The sequence below is a fragment of the Sarcophilus harrisii genome, chromosome 4 (genome assembly GCF_902635505.1).
Source record: "Sarcophilus harrisii chromosome 4, mSarHar1.11, whole genome shotgun sequence".
In the NCBI taxonomy this organism is placed as follows: Eukaryota; Metazoa; Chordata; class Mammalia; order Dasyuromorphia; family Dasyuridae; genus Sarcophilus; species Sarcophilus harrisii.
Window position 1 is genome coordinate 41,578,312 of NC_045429.1, and position 19,452 is coordinate 41,597,763.

Sequence of the window (19,452 nt, forward strand, 5' to 3'; positions counted from 1 at the left end):
ATAAAAGTGTAGGGTTTATTATCAAATCAATTCAACAATTGTAAGTGCCTAACCAATGCAAGGCACATGGAATTTACAAATGATGGGGTGTCACGCAGAAGAGGAGCTAAGACTTTTTTCTGTTTGGCCCCCAAGGACAAAACTAAGGGCAATGTGGGTGGAAATCGCAAAGAGCAAAATTAAGACTTATGATAAGAAAAAAAAAAAAACTATAGCAAGTAGAAATATACAAAAGTAAGATAGGCTGCCTTAAGAGGTCTTTAAGCAAAGGTTGAGTGACCACTATCCAGAATGCTGTAGAGGGGTTTCTTCTTCATATATGGGCTACACTTGATGATCTCCGAGGTCCCTTCCAGCTCTGAGATTCTTTGATCTTGGATAGGAACTCAGATGGATAATGAGCTGGATACAGAATTAAATAGTAGGAGAGCAAGTGGGAATCACCTTTGGGAAACTGAGTAGCACCTTCAGTGATCTTAAACTGTTTCCTGACACAAAGGTTCATCTCTTAAATAATATTCTCCTGATCATGCTATATGGCTAGAGGATTGTGATCTTAGAGAAGGAAAACAAAACAAAAAAAACCAAAAATTGCACATGACCGAAGAGGCAATGGAAAGACACATGGCAAGGGTAAGTAGGCTGTGACATATTACTATGTTCACTTAAATGAGAAATAAAGCCAGAAAAAAAAGAAACACACCATCAGAGACATGTATGCATGGTGAACTATCAGCTCCAAAACCCAAAGATTACACTGGTATCCATGAATATTAAAATAACCAAAGAAAGAATTCAGGGCATTGCATAGACTCACAGAATCATAGAATCACGGAATTGACGGGTTGGAAGGGACCTCAGTGGCCATCTAGTCCAACCCATACATGAAAGAAATCCCCACTATGACATACCCGACAAGCGCTCGTCCAGCCTCTGCTTGCAGACCTCCAAGGAAGGAGCCCCCACCACCTCCTGAGGCAGCCCATTCCATTCCTCTATGGAGGATTTATGGAAGGAAATAGACAAGGATTGCACAGGATGAGAAGTTGTGGACATGTTCTTATATGCACCCCTGGAGGGAGTGCTCAAATTGATGGGGTCAAGCATCCACCAAAGCATCAAAGTGTATGATTTGATAGGATTCCAGAAAAGAATAGGGTGCATAAAAGAGCACAGACTTGGAATCAGTTTCTTCATCTTTAAAACAAGATGCTATATTTGATCTTGCCCCAACCACAGCTCTAGAATGCTATGACTTTATGAAAGCATTTCTTATTTTTAGTATGAGAAAACTGGGTTACAGGATAGTGAAAGTGTGCATTCCCTGAGTGCCTGTCCAACTGTGTGGCTGTCTGAAAAAAAATATTTCTCCTAGTAGTACTCATTCATCTTTCTATAGCAATGGGGCAGGTGAGGCGGGATAGCCAACTGGTTTCTTTTCACCAGAGAACAACCTAATTCTGCATGCAGCAGCAGCATTACAGTACTAGTTCTTTCTGGCTCTCCCATAGTTCTAATCAAAGTAATTACCAATGGCAGCAAAGGTGGGGTCCTAGTCTCTCAGCTGCTGTAATTGTCCTAGTTCTAACTATACCAGTGATTGAAAGAAAAATCCCTGGCTACTTAATGTTCTCTTGGGGATAAAGTTAGAAAAATGATCTCCCACCCCCAAAGGGGAAACTATCAAGATTTAACACAAAATATATAGTATTGTCATATACAGAAGTCATGTATGCAAGGAATTTTTTAAAAATGGATTTTCAAAGTATCATTGATAGGACTGGTAGCCTTCCCAAATCTCACAAATTTTAGGGTACATCCCTACAAACAAAAGCATCCTATGAAAATGTAACTAAGAAGAAGCTACAATATTGAAACTGGCATCTTTGTCACGATAATGTATTATAAGGATAAACATTTTAGTTGCTTGAAAAGAAAGCTTGAAAGAAGAGAATTTGAAAGTATTTGCTATTATGTCTCCATCTCTGTCCATTGAAGAAGGAACTTTGATAGAGAAGTTCAGATTATCATTCTTTCACTTTGATTCTCTACTAAACAAATGATTTCCCAATTGTGTAACTTGTTTCTTAGGATCATCATAAGATCATAGAATTGGAGCTGGAAGGGACCTCAGAGGTCATTTATGCCAATCTATTCATTTTATAGATGAGGAAACTGAGACACAGAGAAGTTAATTAACTTGCCCAAAGTCATATAAGTAGTAAGAGATAGAGCCAAAAATACAAATTCAGGTGTCCCTGAGACTTAATCTAGCACTCTTTCCATGGCACCCCTGGGGGAACTTAGTGACCAGAAGAGGAGTGGGCCCCTCTATATAACCGGTCTAAATTTGCCGGTTAGCGGTCTCTCCCCCATTGTAAATTTATAAATTGGCATTTGGGTTTACAAGTCAACTTTTTGTTAAAAAGGTTAACTTGAATTGATGCTCTAGAGGTTGATTACCCTCGGGTGAACTGACAAAAATTGAGTTTCTGAACCTTCAAAGTTGAAAACTACACCCGAGAATTACAGTAAGCCCACCAGAACATCCTCACAGAATCACATTATTTGAGAGTAGGAGGGGGACCTTTACTGTCCCTGTGATGTGAAGCCTTGACTGAGCAGTCAGTTAGTTAGCAGGTTTCTTTCTGTAATTCCTTCTCTTAACTGAAAAAAAAAATCATACCACTGACTTGAGGGTTCTTTTGATAAAAATTGCTTTCATTTATATTTCAACTTCAGTTTTCCATATTTTAAATGCTAATAAGGACATTTATTTAAGACTACATTCTCTCAACTTTAATCTGGTTAATTTTTGGTCAATCTGCCATCATAAACCAGTTGAAGTATTTATTACAGTTGTACCAATAAAAGAATACTTTGTGTGTCTATCTGTCTGTTTTTCTGTCTCTCTTCAACTGTGTTGTCTCTGTGTCACTGTATGTCTCTCGGACTCTAGTTCTTTAATGACTACTGTAGGATTTTATCCACTTAAAAACCAACATTTCTGTGAGGCCTTCCTTTTTAAATTTTTTTCCTAGTCAAGGTATTCCTTACCTCCTACAGTATTTCTCAGTTATATAATGGTTTAAATAGTTTTGCCATTATTGGTATGACTCGATTTTAAATTATAAGTCATATCTCCCAAATCTTGGCAGGGATTACTTTTTCAATAAAATTACTATAATTATTTAGAATTACATATTCTTTAGTGGAAAGATTTCTTAAATATTTGAAGTTCAATGTTATAAAAAAGTTTTTCAAAATTCATTTTATAGCTAAAATCTCTATCTTCTTCTTTAGTCATCTAAAGAATTAAAAATTTATAAAAGAAATATTTTAAAAGTTATTCTTAATTTTACCTTCTAAAATTTAAATTTAGCATATATTTTGTTCCATGTCTAAACTATCTAAGACACTATTCCAGAATAGAATAAATTAGGGAAAACTACTTATCTAATTTAATCTTTTTATCCCTAAAATATTTTTATGAAGGAATTCTTATTCAACTGCTATGATGGCAGATATTACTAATAATTACATTTTAAAAATTATACAGCATTTATGCTTCTAGACAATAGTACTTTAACATTACTGGTACTCAAGAATAGTAATTATCAAATATTTATACTGTGACTACTATAAGAAGTAACATGGCATAATAGAAAGCCGGCAAAATTAAATTTCTTTAAAATTTATTTTAAAAGTAACATCTACATTTGTCCCATGTCCCAAGATTCATATTGAAAACTTTAATTCAGTATCTTTTCACTTTAAGCATTTAACCATATCATAAGTCATTGCTGTGTTAACAGTTTTAAAATTGATTTGTCACTCTAGGAAATAATCAGAGCTTTACATTCTATGAGATTTTAAAGTCACAGAAAATTTTAAGGATTGTTTACCTGGGTGGGATTTTCCCATTTCCTCAAGAATTCTTCCTTGGCCTTGGACAGGAAGTCTCTCACTGAAAACATATAAAATGTGTCTTTTTTGGACTAAATGTATATCATGCTGATTTGAAGTAATATTAGCTATAGCTACTATAATAACTGTTCAAAGCATGCATCTCAGAAACATGTTACACAAAACAATGATTTACTCCTAAATATAAAGCAAGCATTGCTATTGGGCCCATGATAATTTTTTTTTAAATTATTCTAGAGTATCAGTCTATGAAAATCACTTTGACAATTCCAAGTCTAATGACAGATCAATGATACTATCCCTACAGAATTGAAGATGATGTTAAATGTTTCATACTAACACAAGACAAAATAACTATTACAAGTAAAAATCTATTAATTTCATTAATATTCATCCTGGTAACAGCTGTGGATGCTATTCTATTGTTTTAAATCACCTTTAACAAAAAGTTGTTTGCAAGTATAAATATTGAAGGCAGAATTTTGTAGAAAGCAATAGCAAGAAGAATACAGGACCACAACAGCAAACACAATAGAGAGGCCTGCAGTCAGAGAAAACACTTTTCTTTTGATTTTTCATACTTGTATTTACAGAAAGAATTTTTTAAAATGCACAAAGGCACATCAATTTGAGACCAAATTGCTTATTATTTATATAAAAGTAACAAGTTCTTAATTTGTTTCATTTGTTTGGGATATTCAATTTTAATGAATTCATTTAAAGTGTTTTCTTTTTTGTTTTGCTGGGCCATGCCAAAAAGTGATTGAAAAGCACTAGCCATTTGCAGATAATTGTTTTAGGCATTTAAAAGTAACTGATTGGAAAATACCTCTCAAGATTAAAAAACAAAAAGTTAACAGTATTATTAACAAACAGGATAATATAGTCAAATGGGAACAGAAAACCTGACTATTTGGAAGGTAACTATTATAGTATATACAATGTGAATCTCTTTTCTCCAATAAATGCATATTTTAGTATCCAAATGGTAAGGCAGATTAACACCTAATCCCAAATAGGATGTCCTTGTTTAAAGAATTGTGTTTTAAAAAACATTTCAAAAGTGACTTTCATCTTCCTCATTTATCTCAATAAAGATAAAATGCAATTTAATGAATGTTCAATGATGCCAGACAGTATAGAACAGAAGTTTTTGAAAACGAGAATGACATAGAGCTGTGCCTTAATATTGGAACTTCTAAATTTCCTCTATATTTATCCTCCCAGTCCTATAGATTCTTTTTTTTTCACCTTCCATATCCAATCCATGATCAATTCCAAATCCAATCCATGATCAACTTTTGTTATTTTTATTTCTCCATTTCTCATTAACCCCTTTTCACTCACAGGGAGTGATGGAAAAAATGAAGAAATAAACTTGATAGGACTTTACAAGATAAAAGTAGTTTTTTCTTGGATGTGGATCAAAGAGAAATCATTCGAAGGGAAAAGAGCAACACCTTTTCTCAAATAATAACATAGTCTATAATAACACTACCTCAAGAAGAGCTCCCCTCTACAGAGGGCCAAATGAATATTACTTCCAAAATCTAACCAGAAATTAAACAGTCATTATAAAGAACCAATAAAACCTCAATTTGTAAATTATAGTAAATCTTAGAGATTTGCCTGAGGCACTGAAAGCTAAAATATTTGCCTAGGAACACACAGCCAGTATGAGTTAGCCTTGAATTCAGCTCTTCTTGACTCTAAGTCTAAATCTCCTTTCAATATATCATGCTGTGTCTCATATGTGGATATATGTTCTAAAATAACAAGTTTGGTTTTTAAATGTATAATTTGATACTCAATTTTATTATGGAATATATTATACAAAAAAGAATTTAAGATGTAAGACCAAACGAGAGATTAATTATCCCATTAAAAAGTGTATCATTTCTTTCCAAAGATTATTCTGAATATTTTTAAATAAAGAAGTCAGAGAAACAATTTTATCTAAATCCCAATTTCTCTTCTAACCAAAGCTAGAAATATCCATAGGATTGTGCATAGAGCTAAAAGAGATCTTAGTGGTCGCTTTGTATCAATCTCTTCATTTTAAAAATAAGAAATGAGAGATCTAAAGAACAGAAATGACTTACTCATTGTGATACAAGTAGAAGTAACAGAAACAATATTTGAAGCCACGTCCTTTGGTTCCAAATAGAGCATCCTTTTAACTATACTACCCTGTCTCCAAATATTCCAATTAAGTCTTTATACATACTCTATCTCAAGGCTGGTAAGTATATTTGCGCTTTTTTTATCACAGCAAATGAAAATCTTAAATGTTGGGATTCACAAATTTATTCAGTGAAAATAATTTGATTATATTTAGGAGCCAGGGACAAGAAAATAAATCTTTTCTAATTGTCTGACTTTTGTTTATTGATTTAGATTATTTATACGAAGGCCTTAAAATGGCACATGAAAATCCCTATGAAAGAAAAATGAGGAACTTAGATATATATTAACATTGGCTTCTAATAGTGAGTTCTTCATATTTTCCAATATTTACAAGACTTTTATTTAGTTTCTCTAAGTGAATGAATACAAAAGCCTCAAAACACTGTTTAATTTCATGTAGTACTACTGGCTTTAGTCTCCCCCTGGAAAGGAGAGCTTTTTCCCTCCATATCTAAATATGCTTCAACAAATAACTGAAGAATAACAGACAACATATACTTACCATTCATGCTGAAAACAAGCCTTTCCAAAACACATTGCTCATAATAACCATCCAACAGTATTGTGAGTTATGCTAATCTCTAGAGGTTGAAGCATTGATCCTGTAAACACATTCACTGGAAATGGAATGTACTATACAGAAATGAAAAAAAGGTTTTTCTTCCTTAAGAATGCTGGAAGGAAAGCTCAACTAACCAATCCAAGATGCCACTAATACCAGAGAATATCCAAGATGTGCATGACTAGTTTTGTTTATTATACTCTCTTCTAATCATCTTCTACTCCTGCATATACCACCACTACAGCAATTTAAAATGGCAGAGAAAAAAATATTCAAATGCCAGTATGTTTAAGATAATCTCAGTTATACCTAGCATGAATTGTTACCATGGAAACATTAGACCAGAATTATCAGTTCACTTGTAACCAATGAATAGTTGCTCTAAAGCTTTAATCATTCCAAGCATATAGGATTTTCCTCTATGTTTCTGGTGTTAGATGATTTTAAATGTACCCTCATATGTCATTTCCAGTGCTCATCTGGCTGTAACACTTCTTACAACTCTCAAAGACATAAAAATTTAATCATGAATTACTGTTTTCCTCAAATACAGTGTTTATTTCTCTATTTCATTCTAAATCTGGCAAAGGCCAAACAACACAACGACTTGTTTTAAATATCCTTCAATTACATTTAGATCTCATTGCTAGCAGCCAATCTCATAGATACTAAAATGCTGTTCTGTTGCCAGTGACTATTGCAATGAATCTTATTACCCAGATTGGCAAGAGCTTTTATTTTTCATGGGCTAGCAAGAAAGGGAGCTACATTGCATAGGTCTACTAAGATAAACTACTTCAAACAGTGACATAAAATGTGACATGAAATATATGCACATTTTAAAAGAATATGTGTTAACATTTCTAAACTTTTGTTAAATTCATTATTGTAAGTGTCACTAAACATCTTGCTCCTTAAAACCAGTTTTATTGTAGCAAGTGGTCACCAAGATGACAAAGTCAGAGGCTACTGATAGTTATCTGACAACATATAAAATATTTTCCACATTTGCCAGAGGTGCTGGCAAATCATATAAGTTACTCAGGATACTTCTGGAAAGAACAATGTCAAACTGTTGAATAATTTGATTTCAAATTCCAGCCCTACCATTTACTAATTATATGACTGTGGACAAGTCATCCACTTTCTATATATTTTCATTTCCTTACCTACCGAAAGCAAATACTCCTAAATCCATGTAAACTCATTTTGGTAAGCAATCATATATTTCTATATGTATTGTTCTTTAAACTTTTCACAATGTGTATGCCTTACTGGTTTCCCAAATAAATTTTCAAATTAAAAAAAATATATATAAATCAAGTAATTAACTTAAAAACCCAATGGTTCTGGAATGGCAGCACGCAAGTGAGGTTATAACTCTGTCTCTTGAGACAGAGGTTCATTTTAAGACTTATAGAGCAAAAAGCAGACACAATGTGATTTTTAAATTAAATTTTAAAGGTCAAAATGGAACAGAGTGCCACAATATTTTTGTGGCAAAGAAATTAAGTGCCACAATAGACAGCATTTTTCGAGTTGGTTTCAAAGAAAGAGTCAGACCAATACATCACTATGTCATTTCAATTGTAGGGTCTGCAATAGCTCTTTTCCTCTGACTTTTTTTGAAGGAGCCAGAGCAAATAAAGATATCCCATATATCCAGAGGTGAGCCCAAAAGGAGGCCATGTTTCTGGTGATGTTCTAGAAAGTGCAGAAGTTAAAATGACTCCAAGAAACTTCTGATATGGTGCCAGATGTATGGGGCATATTAAAAAGCATAAAGAGTTCATTTCCTTCCTTATCTATATCACTGCATAGCAATCAGCTTCCTGCTACTAGATATTTGTAAATCAAAAACAGCAAACCCATTTCCAAAGACCATCTACATCATGTGACTGACTGTCTTGTCATTTTAGAAGCAAAAGATAATGGAGGTAAGTCTGATTGAATGGCACTTTAAATCTACCTTATAGTCAATACTTACTCAATAGCTCACAGATCTCATTTGTTTAATGCTATACATGCTAGCCTCTTTGCTTAGTGAATTTCTTGAAATAGCATCTTAGAACAATTATATTCATCAAATGATCATCAGTGTACATGGTACTCTATTTCCTTGTTAAACAAGTTATGCAAGTAAATGCTTTCTACGTCTAAGAATGAAGCTTGTATGCAAATAGTTCATATTCTAAGTATGTTAATAAGCCAACACTCATTTTTAAAGAAATGAAAGAAGGCTATTTAAATATTTTTCTACTTTACTATTGAACTTTTATAGTCTTTAAATAATTAAGTTTATTTGCTTAATAGTTTTCCCTCATATTGTATCTTAATATATAATCAAGATATAATTATATCTTATATATGACTTTAAATACTATTAGTATACTTTTCTTTGTAATCACATCCTAACACATTTTTATTTCTGCATGTTTAATGGTCAACTAAAGATAAGGAGATTATTTGAATAATAAAACACTCCATTGTTATTGAACTATAAGGTCTATTTATTTTGTCATGCACACTTCTTGAATATTAATACCTTTTAGGTGTCTGCTTTCATAACCAAAAAGATTCTTTTTATGAAGTCTTATAAATTTAAATTAAGGCTTTGTTGACAGCATCTCTTTCATGAGGCAACAATTTATATTCATATCCCATTTGAACACTTTATCATTTCAAATTAGTAGAAGTTTTTTGCTTATGATACTATCCCACTCCTAGATCTCTGTAGTTATTACTAAAGTAATGTATTCATCAAAAATGTATAAGTCCAATTAAATAGCTAGTAATTACTGCAAATACTAACAATTAAAGGATTATTAAATTATCAGACCTTTATGATGAACAATAATTATGTCTAAAATGATTTAAGACAGTGAAGCAGTAGACAACAGCAAGGTCATACAAGTGAAAATTCTGTTACGGGGAGCCTCTTAATTGATTTTTAATAAATTCATTGTGTAAACTGAACCATTCACTTACTCTAAAACTGTATCTAAGTTTCCTCTGCTACAAAGTAGAGCTAATATTATATATGTAATGTTGCCTACCTAGACATGATAGAAACATTTTCATTGAAACAATGAATGACCTTTCCACAAATGTACCTTATATATATTTTCCTCTTTATATCTCTTAATATCTTGACAAGAGGTAAAAACATTTATGAAATACATGTTTCTACCATCACTACCAACCTATGAAAGAGGGGAAGTTAAATAGACCTAGTATATTCAGGTGAAGCATTTTCTTTTAAATTTTAGCTTTCCTCCCCCTTAATTCATGAGTCAGTGATAGGGATTCACAACTTTTCTAAAATTTCTCATTCTAGGTATTTGCCCTGGCCACTGACAGGTTAAGTGAGCTGCATCTTGCCAGTAAATATGTCAGAGGAAGGGCATATGTCTTTAACTGATATAAACATTAAAAGACAAACTCAACATTGAATAAGTAACATTTGATGATCAATTAGTAAATCCATTAAAGGATACAAAATAATCTGGAGTAACTTCATTTCCTATCCAATCAAAGCAGCTAGTCAAACAATATAGGGGAGAGCCTAAAGTAAGATGGAATTTAAAGGAGATTCTCCTATTTTTACAAAAAATTTTTTAACAAAGGGACAAAGTTCCCAAAGATTATTTGATTTCATATTTTAGAAAAAAATAATCTAAATAATTTAATATGAATATCTGATGCATGAATCAAAGTAATTATTATTTTATTATAAAATTCTAGTCTGATTAGACAGAAATGCCAGATTATACAAAACAATTGAAAAATTATGGAAAACAATTAGATGCATAATTCCATAAGCAAAATTTTAATTAAAACAATAACATAAATCTTTTAACTTTTTAGAATCCTGCTAATAATGCTGAAATGACTCACAAACTGCAATCCAAATGAAAACATTGCCATTCTTATAAAGGAATCCTTCAATTAAAAACATATTCAATTTCCACAAAATTGTGGTAGCTTAGCACTTCCTAAGTACTTAAAGTAAATTATTTTTTAATTTAGTCATTTCTCTCTGAAAAGAAAGAATTATCAGGGCCAACAGAAGACAAGCCTATCTACTGCTGATCAAGAAAAACAAAACTGAGTAATGCAATAAATAATATGGGAGTAGTTTCAACCTAAGTGGTTATAAGGCAAAAAAAAAAAAAAAAAAAGGCTCTAACAACATGCTGTTCTTTAGATCAAATTCAATCATCAACTTCTCTTATTTATTGTTAGTTATCTGCAAATTGAAGGCTAACAGAGGAAGACTTACTTGATCTGTCCCATAAGGCAGTGTATTCAGAGAAATGAAGGCTCTCATTTTCCAGATCTGTTTTCAAATCATGAGCTGCACCCTTAGGCTGTCTATGAAACAATCGGCTAGCAAAACCTTCAAGTTTTTGAAGAGTGGTGGTAGTCCCTGTACACTGGTTACAAGGCAGCCCCCTCCTAGCTGCCATTCATCTACATGAGACTTTTTAATACCAAAGACAATGCCCAGAAGAAGCTCGATAACTTCTAACATCGAAACTAAGAGCTATGCAAGTATCAAACTTCCTGTTTGCAGGCTATTCAAACCACTACTGCTATTCTGTTTCCTGTTATATCAAACAGCACATTTGTGAGCTTTGCTTAGTAAAATTCTCATTTCATCTTAACTAAAGGTGGTGATTTAAAAAAAAAAAAACCAACAACCCATATCTGCCTTAAAAGCTCTAAGTTTTACAACCTTTTAATACAAAAACACTCAATAAACAAAAGCATTTTATATATGGTAGTATAAAAAATTAAATAATAATAAAAAACCCAATTTATTACAATCTATGCAGAGAATTGAAAGTCAATGGAACAATCTACCAGACCAAATTAAAAAAGCAACCTTGGTGCTGATATCATGACTAATGAATATTGCTAATCAAATACTGCACTTTGTGAAATGCATTAAAGAAAATCATCCATCTAAAAAACTTAAAAGATGTACCTTCCTCAGATTGAGTTATTACAGTTTACTAGATTCCTCAAGTCTTCATGTGAACTATTATCTAGCTATGTTTTCCTAATCCTGTATAATGGATTTTTTTTCACCTTAAGTATGAATCTTGATTCTATTTCATTTGATTGAAAGCATTCTTTAGCCAATAAAAACTTAGGAATCTGGTTCTATCTTTCAAAATATTAGTAGGCCCTTCTACTTCTGTGTCACATGGAAAAAATCTAATAAAATATGTAAACAATAAAAATAACGTCCATATTCTGTGGACATATTCTTCTTGAGATTGCCCTGCCTGGCTTTCATCCCTTAATTACCATTACATACAATCCTTATTTCATCTAACTAAGCTATCATCTAGTCTTTTTCTACCTTGCATTTCTGTACTTTGTCTATAAAGATATTGTGAAGCTCTGCCTCACTAAGAAAACTATGCCTGAAGCACAGTCCTGATCTGCTATTCTGGTAAACATATCAAAAAAGAGATGAGATTAGTTTTTTTATGATTTGTTCTTGATTGACCCCTGATCACTGATATTGACAAACCATGCCCTTTTCTAAGTGCTCTCACAGCAACCCTTTAATAAATTATTTGAGAATTTGGTCAAGATCTAAAGTCAAGCTCCCTAGCTTCACAGTGTGAAAAATTCCCCTTCCTTTACACTTTCTTTCCCTTCTCTTCTCCCAAAGTCAAGGTATTTGTCCATCTCCAATCTTTAGGCACCTTTACTTTTCAAGTTTCTTTTTTTTAAATTTTTCTTTGCAAAGTCCCACTTCTCTCAAAAAGGCTTTCTTGTTTACTCTAACTCTCATGGATCCCTAGCTTCTTTGAATTCCTACAACATATTTAAGATTTATATTTGTCTTGATGTCCACAACCTATTTGTATACATCTCAACCCTATTTAGATTTTAAGTTCCCTGAGGACAGACTACACTTATTTATTTTCGTATCTCTCTTAGCAATGTGTTGCACAAAGTAGGTATGTAATGTTTGCTAAATAAATATGTCTCATTGCTTTAATTTTCCACTGCCATTAGTTAAAGCATCATTATTATATTCATAAATAGAGAAAGAAATGAATATGCTGAACTTTTTCAGCTGATACATTTTCCAGAGCTTCAACTCAAGGATAATTGAGTTAGAAGTTAGAAATCTCCTAAATTCCTTAGTTGAACTCTAATTTTAGTTGATAAAACTATCAACATGTTCTTTAAGTAAATAACTATATCAAGCAAAGTTTTAATGGTTAAGTGGTTGTAAAATATTAAACTGAAATATCTTTACATAATTTCAACAAAAATTGCAAAGACATATTATAAAGTCCTATTAAAAAACATGATATAAGACTATAAGAACCCTTTATCATATTTTCTAAAAATAGCAATTTTAAGAGGAAGTTGTTGCTATGGCCCTGCTGGTATCAATTCTTTTAATTCAGAAGAACTCTACTGGCATCTACTGCTAGAAGGGAACAACTACAGTTGTAACACAACTTTGATTTGTTTTGTAATTCAATCAACCCTTGAGAAGTGTGAAGTTTGTCAACTGAACTCAACAGCATAAAATTTAGTTTCAATTTTACTTATCAGTCAACAGTGGGGAGCATCATGGCAGCATGTATAGAGCACGAGAATTGATGTCAAGAAGACCTATGTTCAGCTTTTGCTTCAGACACTAACTGTGTGACCTTAATCAAGTCACTTAACTTGTGTTTTCTTCAGTTTTCTCAACTGTAAGATGTAATATTTGGACTCAATGACTTCTCAGGTTTCCTATTAATCTAAATCTAGGGACTTATAAATACTGTATACTACTTAATGTTTGTTGAATTGAAGAGTATACCATAATAGCATTTTTTTAAAAATAGAGCCTTATTAAAAATATAATTTATAAGGAAAGTTATTGCCAGATTTCTTCACATTAGTTTATTTCACATCAATGAGAAATTTGTGTTTTAATAGGCTACTAATAAACTGTAGATATGGATCAAATGTTGGAGACATCTAGCTTTTTCAAAAAGTACATATGTACATATTTTCTTTTCAATAACTTAGTCCCAGTCTCATCTAAGGTCTCAAGCTTTATTAAGATGATACTAAAGGATCTGGATTTTTCTGAACCTTGAGAAACTTCTATTAAGAAGTTTAGAATCCATTGGTCCCTACTGAGTCCCATATACCTTTAAAGCTAGCTGAGCTTTGAGGCATTTACAGGCTGGAGCTATCTTAATCCTTGCTATTCTTAAAATAGTCAAATGATTATGCTGATGTTTTTAGCCCTGCCATCTCCAAAATTAAAATGTTTCATTTACAAATATATCTCTATTTTACTACACTATTACTTGTCCAGTGTATGTTTAAAGCAAGGCTTTCATTTAGTTGAGATTTAATACATTTATGGCATTTCCAGATAAAGTGATTTTTTTTTTTATAATAATGGGCCGGGACTAACTGATACTGATAGAAACAATAATATTGTTGGAATTGAATATTAATAGCTAGCTCTCAATACTAGTGGATTACCAATAGTATTTTCAGAATGAGCTCAAAAATGTGTTGGAAATATCAGCTTTACTATGCTGTGGAAGACATTTGTGATAAAAGAATAAATTATAACCAAAAGGACAGAAATTATGCTAATTTTTAAAAGCTTATTAATACTTCATAAAACAGAAATATTTAAAGGATGTTTACAGATAGAATAAATATATATGATAGATAAACTAAGACAAATATGAAAACTGTGATTAAAAATAAAGTCAATAAAGTGACTAAAATGGCTCCTGTTATAAGAACTTAAAGTCTTAAGTAACTGGAATTTTTGTTATACTTTAGCACCAGTTAAGGTTTTATGTAACATTGGTAGCTGTTCATTTCAATCTAGCATAATAAAAGTTTATTAAGAGTCTCAACTATAAGGATATACAGACTAAATATATACAGACTAAACAAAAAAAAACAAAAAAAAAAAAACCCTAATAAATCCTGAGATAAATTACTTAACCTCTCAAAGCCTTTGGTGACTTATCTATAATCCTGAGATAGTACTAGTTAGTTCTGTTGGATTCACAAGGATATTTAAGAGGATCAAGATGATAATGATAATGTAAAGACTGGGTGATATACCAGGGAAAGGGCTGGATTGGGAAGTCAGGAGAGGGGGAATTCTAAATCTTTTTGACTTCCCCTTTTTCAATAACTTCATTATTTCCAAACATAACGTGTTTGGTACTGAATTGATAAAGTCAAAATGCTTTTCCTATTCTCACTAATTATAACAGACCATATAGGTCATTCTGTTCCCTTTCTGCTTGTTGTGCTTGCAATTTCATCTGCAAAATGATTGATTTCAGGTTAAATTGACTAAATCAAGTGGCATACCAGGCCCTTGGACCTTGGTTTCCCATGAGCAACTTTTCACTATTTTGTGAAGTGAGACACTATCTTTGGTACTATGAGATACTGAAGTTGTATGTGTGTGTGTGTGTTTATGCATAGGCAAAGAAACCAAGTACTTGATTTAAAATAGTTTATGGGCTCTTCTGGCCTCCTCAGTGTGGCAATTGTCTTATATAATTCACTTTTTCCAAAAATGGTGGTAAGAGTTAATGTCTTGGTTTTCATCCATTTCTTATTTTTTGGACTCTATAGATTATTTAAATAGGAAAGGCTAGAGCTTCTATAATCTCATTTTTATCTTTCCCTTCAATTTTAAATTTACTTTAACCTTTTTTCTAACTGGTTGATCAAATAACTAGACATAGCTAGATGATACATAATGGAAAACTGCTAGATTTGGAGTTAAAAAAAAAAAAAAATCCTGGGCTTTAAATCATAGTTTTGCCATTTACTATCACTGTTACCTTGACAAAATCTTCATTTGGAAAAAAATGAGAGTATTTCCCTTTTGATTCTAAATCTAAGGTCCTATGACCCTAATAATAGAAAGTAGAATACATCAATGACTATAATTCACAAATATTTGTGAGACCAAATCCAACCTTCTTTTCAAAGTCATGCCCCACCATTTATTTTTATGACTAATATCATAGAAGAAAGGCAAATATATTTTGTAACATCTACCCATTAGAAGTTATCTTTAAAACAAACAAACTATTTGGAATATGTTTTGGGTAGTATAATAATCCAAATTTATAATTTTGGTCAAGAACTAAAATAAGAAAATTTTCAAAAGTCAACTTATAATACCAATTAGGAATTAAATTTTCAGTCTCCAACTGTCAACTAATTCTAACAGAAAGTACACATAATGTTCTAATTTATCTCATAGCAAAACAGTACAAAACAATAAAAATCTGATGATGGAGGGCTAATTATTCTGATACATGCTGTGTGACCTGATTAAAAGCAACTACTTTCAACTTTCTACTCATATCACTTATTAGTAAAGCTATTGTGTAAATTAATCTCATTCTTCTTACCCAAAAGGGCACAGTGTTTTTGTTTACATTGGATATATCTCTTGTAAAGGGTACTTCCAACAGAGTTTAATATAACTGCCATCATTCATTTCCCCCCAATAAATGGAGGTTTTTGAATGCTGAGTTCCCTATCTTCAAGGAAGGAGCATGAAGAGATAGTATTAGCGACCTTAGGAAAAATGAAAAAAAAAAAAAAAAAAAAGCCAACATATCCATATAATCATCCATCAAAGTGACTGATTCATGCATTTACAAATGCTACTAACCTTTAGAAGAGAAATTCTAGATTCCCTACTTCTTCTATCATTCTTGGTCAGATGTAGGGTGGGGGGAAGTTGAGGGAAACATGCAAGGAGGCAAGTAAATACAATTGAATCTAAGGATAGAATAAACACTAAAAAAATAAATTCCCTCCTTGAGTGTTTTTTTTTTTAAATCCTAATCAATTAATACAGGGAAGTAAACTCATTATAGTTTATCTTCCATTACTCAATATTTATTCATATTAACAGAATTATAGGTTTTTAGACCTAGGGCTTTAGAGTTTAACATAATCATTTACACATAATCATTTAGTCCTACACAGTCATTTATAGATTAAGAAAATAGGGTTTAGAGAAGTCAAGTCACTGAGCAAGCTCATGGCAAAACTAAAACTGGAACTCAAGTTTCCTGACTCCAAACTGAGTATTCTTTCCACTGCATCACAGAGCCTCTTGGCATATACTTTTTCCCCAATAAAATTCTCAGGATATATTCTCAACTTCCATTTTCCCAGAAATATATGTTTACACAGAATAACCTGGGTCCCAACTCATTCTATAAAAACAGGATTTTGCTGTATATTTATTTATTCATTTCCTCCTAGCAGTCATCTTACAACTGTTGCTCTGAAAATGATTTCTTTCTTGGTTGGAGCCTTTCAATGCTCCATTGAAGATAGGGATGAGGTCAGTCAGTACACTATACTCTATCATATACTTCTATGCTTTTTCATGCCTCTGTTTTCCTTGCCTTTTCCTTCCTTTATCCTATCACTTTTTGACTTCTCACTTCAAAACATAGCATTGCATAATGCCTTCAACACATTTCATACCAATAAAGCATGGTGAGTGCAAAAGAAAGGAGAAAACTCAGAAAAAAAGACCTGCAAATCATGAGTTCTCATTCCAATTTAGTAACCTCCTGGTGTTGCTAATTTACTTTTAGATGTCTAAAGTTCAACAGGTAATGTCAATACTATTTTTTTCAATCAACAATATTATAATTAGAAAACAAATTGCCCCAAGTTAATGAATCAGTACAACATGTCTATCTTAAAAGGTTAAAAGAAGTTACTATAATGCCAAAGCTTCAGGGAGATGAATGACACATTTTAATATTGACTATTTTGAATTTTAATGTTCTCTTTGGATAGAAGTTATAGACTTGGGATCCATGGATTAGATTTCAAGGGGATTATGAACTTGGAAAAAAGAATCATAACTATTTTTACTAATCTCTAATGGAAATTTAACATTTTATTTGATTATGATTTTTTTAAAAAAATCACTACAAAATAGGCTTCATCAGATCATCTCCCCCAAAAAAGAAAAGATTAAAAAATTCTTGGTCTAGAATCAGCTCCATACAATAACTTCATTTCATGTGACTCATAATACCCTCCTCAAAATGTTTTATCAAATTTTCTATCTATATGAATTAAATTTTGTATTTTAAAAAAGATTTCATGATGAATCATAAGATAATTGGGATGTTGAAAAAGCTGGGAATATAAAATATATTCATAGAACAAAAAGCTTAGTTCCCTCACTGGAATTTGATGGTGCTTCCAGCAACCTTCCAAATAGCTTCTGCATTGTAAAAAAAGAAGTGGGAAGAGAAAAGAAGGAGGGAGAGAAGGTGGGGGCAAGAGGAGGGAAAAGAGGAGAGGGGAAAGGAAGGAGGAGAGAGATTAGAAGGGGGAAGGTAAGAGAAAGAAAGGATGGAAAGAGAGAGGGGGAGAAAGAGGGAAAGAAAGGGAGAGAGAGAAGTGATGGCTAGGAGAGGAAGGAAGAAGGAAAGAAGAGAGAGAAGGAAGGAGAGAAGGGGGAAGAGGAAAAAAGGAAAGGAGAGAGAAAGACAAAGAGATAGAGAAAGAAAGAGAGGAAAAAGCCAAAATTTCTACTAAATTATACTCTAAGGGTCTCTGGATCTTATTTTATTACTTTTTTCTATCAAATTTTAGACAATACTTTAAATGAACTGAATAGGGGGAAATGACTTAAACTCTCTGTTACCTCATTAGCAAAACTGACATGAAAATATTGGGTATTTAATTCTGGAAATATATTTATTAGTTTTATCAAAAGTTTTCACCATTTCTAAATTCTATCTTAAAAATTCTTTTAAAAAATTCACTAAATTTGGCAATCTCTTTATGAAAATACAATACTTGCCCATTTCTCAGGAATAAAAACAAGGAAGTGTTAAACAAACTGATGACTTGCAGCAAAATATAAGATGTCATTTAGCTTTTTGTATCTTTAGCTTCACAATTCTTTTTAAGTATATGTCAATGATCAGGTAAAAGAGGAGCAGAAAATTATATATTCTAAAGCTTTATTTGAAAATCCAAAGGTTTTTTTTTTTTTTGAGGGGGATGCTTTTATATTATTACTATTTAAGATTTTTTAAAATTACTTATTAGTATTTTTATTAATGCCAGTGAAATTAGATTTATAGTTTCTAATTTTTAGCATATTAATAAACTATGTAAATAATGGACGATAAAATGTACTGAAAGTTTATTGAATTGAATTTTCATTTAATTGGTAAAAGTGAATACAAGCTTCAAACAGCTTTGATAAATGGAAGTTTTAGATTTGTTATGACTATAGACTCTTTGATATGCACAAAAATATAAACTATGTATCTTATATTTTTGTCTAACTTTTGAGTTATGCAGAAAGTTTAATGACAGATATTTATACAAAGTTTTGACATTTTCACAGCATTTCACAAGTTATCTCATTTGACTCTCATAATAAGCACTGCTGGAGGCAGGCTTATAGATATTATTATGCCTATTTTGTAGATAGGGAAATTGAGGCACTTATTGGTTAAATGATTTGTCCATTTTTTATGACTTAGTTAATATAAGAGATTAAGATTTGAACCCTAGTCTTTCCTGATTTCAAACCCAATCTTCTTTTCACTATTTTAAGCTGCCCTTCTTGCCTCTGGTAGGGTGATTTTTAAATCTTTTTTTTCTCCACACTTTTTAATTTTGATGACGGAAAAGCAAACACTAGCAATTTTAAAAATCAGTTTTCTGGAAAAAAATCTTTTTGG

The 19,452-nt window shown here is 31.9% G+C and overlaps 1 protein-coding gene across 4 annotated transcripts in view; it reads right to left on the minus strand.

The window, feature by feature from the left end:
- PRKACB (protein kinase cAMP-activated catalytic subunit beta) overlaps positions 1–11,250 on the minus strand; it is a 32,660-nt gene extending 21,410 nt beyond the window's left edge. Inside the window, exons 1-3 of one of the 4 annotated variants that reach the window (XM_031936749.1) lie at positions 10,959–11,250; positions 3,906–3,967; positions 912–995 (exon numbers count right to left, since the gene is read on the minus strand). In XM_031936749.1, coding sequence (XP_031792609.1) covers positions 912–995; positions 3,906–3,967; positions 10,959–11,145 — 333 coding nt within the window. In that variant the 5' untranslated portion in view covers positions 11,146–11,250. Of the gene's footprint in view, positions 1–911; positions 996–3,905; positions 3,978–10,958 lie in introns of those variants that run through there. The other 3 variants (XM_023501708.2, XM_031936750.1, XM_031936751.1) reach the window with 3 other exon arrangements.
- Between the last annotated feature and the right edge of the window lie 8,202 nt (positions 11,251–19,452).